A 5,255-nucleotide genomic window follows, 5' to 3' on the forward strand; every position below is an offset into this window, starting at 1 on the left:
GTATTAAAATATGTAGGTTTATTTAATGACATTAAGTTTAAATTTGATTAAGGGAAACTCATTAATTTAACTGGAAAAGACAAACATTAAAATAGGTAGTTTAATTTAATTTTCAGTGGCATGGAAGTGTAAATAAATTAGAAAACTTAGGGATATTTTTTAAAGGGTACTTCTCTTTTAATAATAGAGATTACAAATAAAAAAAAATCATGATTTTTTTTAACTGGATGGATCATTATTTATATGATATCGCACACAAAAGAAAATTTCTGTTTTTACAATTATTTAATTAACTCCATATACTCATTTTTTATATTTTTTAATATGATATCACACATTCATAAAAAAATAGATAGTTTAATATGCAAAATAAATATTTACTTAATTAATATAATATGAACGAATATTACAAATACATCATTTAATAAAATAAATAATTAAAAACTGAAAATTTATATCCAGGTCGAGTCATTATTTATTTAGAAAGAGTATGATGTTTATGTCGCCGAGTATTAACTACAGTATAATAATATACGTTAGAAACGTGTTTCCATACAAAAATATATAGCAGAAGAGCGTACATGAAATGAAAATCATGGTACCAAAACCTGAGTTTTGGTGGGGTTATAATCTCTTAAGAAGACAAAACAAAATATTTAATCTCAAGTACAATTTTTATTCGGATTTCTTGATTCGAAGTAACAAAAATATACAAACAAGATATATATATTTATTTTTAAAGTATACTTACTAAAAAGTTTAAAATCTACAAAGTCAAGGAATATTCAGCCGTCACACTTATTTTACATATAAATTCTGCTTTGAAAAAAATAAGTTCATGATATACAAAAAAGGATTAAAGAATATTCAGCCGTAAATCAAAATGAATCATTAAAAAAACGGTAATATTATCATCTTTTTTTAAAAGAAAAAGAATGGTAATAATTCCATAAAGCGGAAATCCAAGTAATGTACTTAGAGGGAAAGACAAAACAACTCATCTCAACTACAAACTACTTTGCAACTCTCAACTGTTTAAACAGCTGTCACCGTAACCATTTCGAAGGTCAAAAGCTTCATCAATGTCTTCCTTCCACGTGGCTACATCTCAGCCCTTAGTGTCTTTGACTTTCATATACGATTCCCACTTTTTTCATAGTAAATTTTTCTTTTGAAAATTGAGTTGTAAGAAAAAAGTACGGTAACTTGAATTTCAATCTTTTGTGTGCTGTTAGTTGCGGTTGACATAGTATCATTATCATGTATTTATTGTTTTCCTAATGTTCTAATAATTCATCGTACTTTGAATTAGCATACCTCGTTCGTTCGTTGTACTTGTAATGTTTCTACCGTTATCATGTCTTAATGTTTCTTTTTTGGTGTAGTATCATGTCTTAATGTTCTGACCAAAATATTAGAAGGCTTCATATGAATAATACGTGGTTTAGAGTAACTAACAGCTTTGTTGAAAAAATCTATTCAACTTTTTTTTTTTTTTTTTATCTTTCTTTCATACTTTTGATTTATTTTGATATTTAACTAGGAAAAAACTCAATGAAAAACTACTGATAAATCTATGCATCATTGTCTCTCAGATCAGTGCGATCAAATTATTTAGATACTCAATAAGGTTCTGTCATTCCATTTTCCCACACTTTGCTTTTAGGTATGGCTATGCAAAAAACACGTGTGTTAAACTACTGATTGGCCAATTTTGTAATGATGTGTATGAATTCATACGATTATGATCCATATGTATTAACTAAGTAACATTCGAAAAGATGTAACCTCAATTTTGTAATAATTAAAAAAGATCAATTTATGTGTCAATCAATTAGGTAGTTAATTAGTCATACGTGTCAGTTTCACATTGAAATTGAAAAACATATTGGTCCAATTCAATTTTTATATCTCACTAGAAACATTTAATACCAAATATATGATATCATATGATATTAACTAAAGCAAGATGGCTATTTATTATATATTATTTCCTTAAATAAAATCTACAGAATTACCTAATATGATTATGATATATATAGTAATTAATGATTTTAAATAATGAAAATTTGCTAATAATCTGTATGCTTTCTATCATTTTTGTTTAATTCTTTACTATTAAAATAAATTACACAATTACATTGATCATATATTAAAAATTTAGACTTTTTTGTATATGTTGTATTTTGAATTTTTCAAAACAAATATAAATTACTAAAACTGTTAAAAGTCTCACATAAATTTTTGTGATTAATGTTTAAATTTTTTTCTATAATAAGATACAATGATAATAAAATTATATAAATAAATAATTTTATTTTAAAGAATAGCGCTTCTTTCTGATCCTAGAAAACATCCGAAAAAAACTGTTAGGGAACTACCGAGCAGGGGTAAAAATAGGTCTTTCCTGACCGAACTTTTAATTGTGTATGAATCGGGCCTTTTCAGCGAAAGAAAAATGTCAAATTTGACTGGATTGGGCCGAAGTGGGCTAGTCCATCAGTTTTGAACCGGTCAATACCCGTCCCCATCCGGTCTGATCAGTTAAGCAATTGGATAAAACGAAGAGAAGACCGGTTTAATACGTAAACCCCAATACGCTGCTCTTATTCAATCCTCTGATAAACCCTAGCCTGGAGACGAATCCCATGAGACGATTCGTGCAGAGATTCCCCAGTTCATTGGCTCGAAATCTCATCCACCACCCTCCCACGATTCTCCGACATCCTAAGATCAACCCTCGCCTTATTGTTCCTTCACTCAACCGAGTTACTTCCCGGTTCGTCTTCTTCTCTTCCGAGTCCAACCCGGCGCGTGGCTTGGGAAGCGACGAGGTTGTTTCTAAAGAAGGTGACGTTTCTTGAAAACCATCTGTCTTTGCTCTGATCACGTGTGAGGTCGTACAATGTGTGTTTACAGTTTCTTAAACCCTTTTTGATACATTGGTTTTTACAGAGCTGAAGAAGAGAATACAAAGCTTCTTGGAAGATGGAGACGAGGATGCGTTGCCTGATTTGTTCGAGGCGATGATGACTAGGAAGTTGTCTGGGAAGCACGATGAAAGTGACGATGAGGTGATGGAGGAGGTGCGTAAGTACCCAATTAATGACCCCCATAAGGTCGATGACAATGTCGAGAGTGATCAACTGAGCGATGGTGACTCGTCTGATTCAGATGAGGAGAGTGATGACCTGAGCGATGGTGATTCGTCTGATTCCGATATAGAGTTTGATGGTCTGAAAGATGTTGACTTGTCTGGTCGTGGCATCAAGATCGATGGTCTGAAAGATGTTAACTTGTCTGGTCTTGATGTCAAGATCGATGGCCTGAAAGATTGTGACTTGTCTGGGCTTGGTATCAAGATTGGTGGTCTAAAGCCTGATCACTCGTCTTATTCTGACTCTGAAAGTGATTAACTTGGTGAGTTTCGATTTCCCATGATTAATGGTATCTTTATTTTATTTCTTGCATGATTAATAACTATCTTAAACCGTTAAGGCAAGCGTTTTTGTTTTGTTTCAGACTTACATTACATCCTAGTAATCGAAGATTTTTGAGAGGAAGCAACTGCATAGTGAATGGAACCAGAACATGTTTTGGTGCAAGTTGGCCTTAATTTCTAACTTTAGAACCATGTGTTTGTACTTCCTTAGTGGTAATACCTTATATCGTACTCTACTCTAATGAATTTATGTATACTTTTGAACGTGCTTTTTTATTTAATTTTAACTGTCCAACAAGTTTATTATAGCAGAAAGCTGATGAATATGTTGCGTGGGTGCACATGGTTTCATCACTTCTCCCAAATCATGTTGTCTGTATAATCACTTTTTTCAATTTTAATAATCTCTTTGAGCTTAGACAGAGATTGAGTTATACATCTTGAGATCTCTATGTAATCATGAACCCTCGTTTGAGTAACGTGACTCGCACAAAGCTATCTCCTATATATATAACGAGAGAGAGAGACCCACTCAAAACTCCAAACCAGAATTCTTCTTCTTATTCTCTCTTATAGAACTCCAACTTAGAGGAGACAATGAAGTTTTCTTGCTCAAAACCAGCGTTGTTCACTTGTGCAATCCTTCTCTTGCTCATTGTTGCTCAAGAAAACAGAGTTGTTGCAGGACAGTCATGTGATCCTATGCAGCTTATCCCATGCGAGGAGGCCATACTGAAAGGCTCTAAGCCGTCGGATACATGTTGCACCAGGCTGAACCAGCAACAACACTGTGTCTGCCAGTACATGAAGAACCCCAATTTCAAATCTTTCCTCGACTCACCAAATGCTAAAAAAATCGCCACTGATTGTCATTGTCCTAAACCCAAGTGCTAGTCTATCTTCATCTTCAGTCTTGTGTTTTCCATGCTTTATTGGATTTGCTGTCGTTTTGTGTCAAGTTTGATACCCATCATGTTTTAATGGTTTTCTTCATGGTTCCTACTTTGATTAATGATTTTTCTGCAAGTGTTTGTCTTCAAAAGATCTCGCTTTCTGTGACATAAATCTCAGATTTACTAATAAATATTTGGCTGATAATTCTATTAAGATAAGATCTATCATCTATGTAACATCCAGTTTCAATGACTTTTTTTTTTTTTTTTGTCAACTGATTTATTACTTGAAAATTACAATGGTTTAGAGCCAGAATATTACATATTAGACATTATCCTTACTCTTTTTGCTAACTGATCAACATGTTGAACAAAGTTTCTAGGATCATGCTTAAAAGTAAAATTATTCAGCCTAGCACTACAACAAGAAAACACGCCGAATTCCGACGGAGATTCCGACGGACATCAATGTCGTCGGACGTTTGTGACGGATTACCGACCAATTTCCGACGAAAACCAAAAATTTGAAGTCGTCGGAATTCCGTTGGCCATTTCCGACGGAATTCCGACGAAACATGGGTCGTCGGAATATACCGACGAACTTCCGACGACATTCCGATTAACAGTACAGTCGTCGGTATTCCGTCGGAATTTTCCGACGAATTTCTGACGAACCATAAGACCGTTGCCGACAAATATATATAACCGTTGTATAGCCGTTTGAGATTGGAAAATACCGACGGAATTCCGACGGACTTCTTTACATCCGTCGGAATTTCGTCGGAAAGTCGTCGGAGGGCCGTAAGCAATTTCCTATAAATACAACCCCTCCTCATTCAACTCATTCACACTTCATTCTCTCTTCATTCTCTTTAGTCATAACAATTCCGTGAAAATCATGTCTTCAGAAGTTTATTATC

At 33.6% G+C, this 5,255-nt stretch overlaps 2 protein-coding genes across 2 annotated transcripts; both read left to right on the forward strand.

Annotated features, from left to right (window-relative positions):
* Window positions 1–2,604: 2,604 nt before the first annotated feature.
* On the forward strand, window positions 2,605–3,860 carry LOC106325392. The gene is made up of 3 exons (XM_013763447.1): window positions 2,605–2,850; window positions 2,956–3,420; window positions 3,523–3,860. Exons 1-2 carry the CDS (start codon window positions 2,649–2,651, stop codon window positions 3,414–3,416), a joined length of 663 nt encoding a protein of 220 aa, XP_013618901.1. The 5' UTR covers window positions 2,605–2,648; the 3' UTR covers window positions 3,417–3,420; window positions 3,523–3,860.
* A 134-nt stretch (window positions 3,861–3,994) lies between these two features.
* Window positions 3,995–4,440, forward strand: LOC106326366 (non-specific lipid-transfer protein 2). Its single transcript, XM_013764362.1, has one exon. It carries the CDS (start codon window positions 4,040–4,042, stop codon window positions 4,334–4,336), a length of 297 nt encoding a protein of 98 aa, XP_013619816.1. The 5' UTR covers window positions 3,995–4,039; the 3' UTR covers window positions 4,337–4,440.
* The last annotated feature ends 815 nt before the right edge of the window (window positions 4,441–5,255 follow it).

Source organism: Brassica oleracea, chromosome C2 (genome assembly GCF_000695525.1).
Source record: "Brassica oleracea var. oleracea cultivar TO1000 chromosome C2, BOL, whole genome shotgun sequence".
In the NCBI taxonomy this organism is placed as follows: domain Eukaryota; kingdom Viridiplantae; phylum Streptophyta; class Magnoliopsida; order Brassicales; family Brassicaceae; genus Brassica; species Brassica oleracea.

What these genes read in the sequence shown, in the direction of transcription:
- LOC106325392 (XM_013763447.1), top strand. Translation starts at nt 2,649, where the DNA reads ATGAGACGATTCGTGCAGAGATTCCCCAGTTCATTGGCTCGAAATCTC. An exon ending in CGAGGTTGTTTCTAAAGAAG is followed by an intron (nt 2,851 to 2,955) that starts GTGACGTTTCTT and finishes TGGTTTTTACAG; the next exon opens with AGCTGAAGAAGAGAATACAA.
- LOC106326366 (XM_013764362.1), top strand. Translation starts at nt 4,040, where the DNA reads ATGAAGTTTTCTTGCTCAAAACCAGCGTTGTTCACTTGTGCAATCCTT.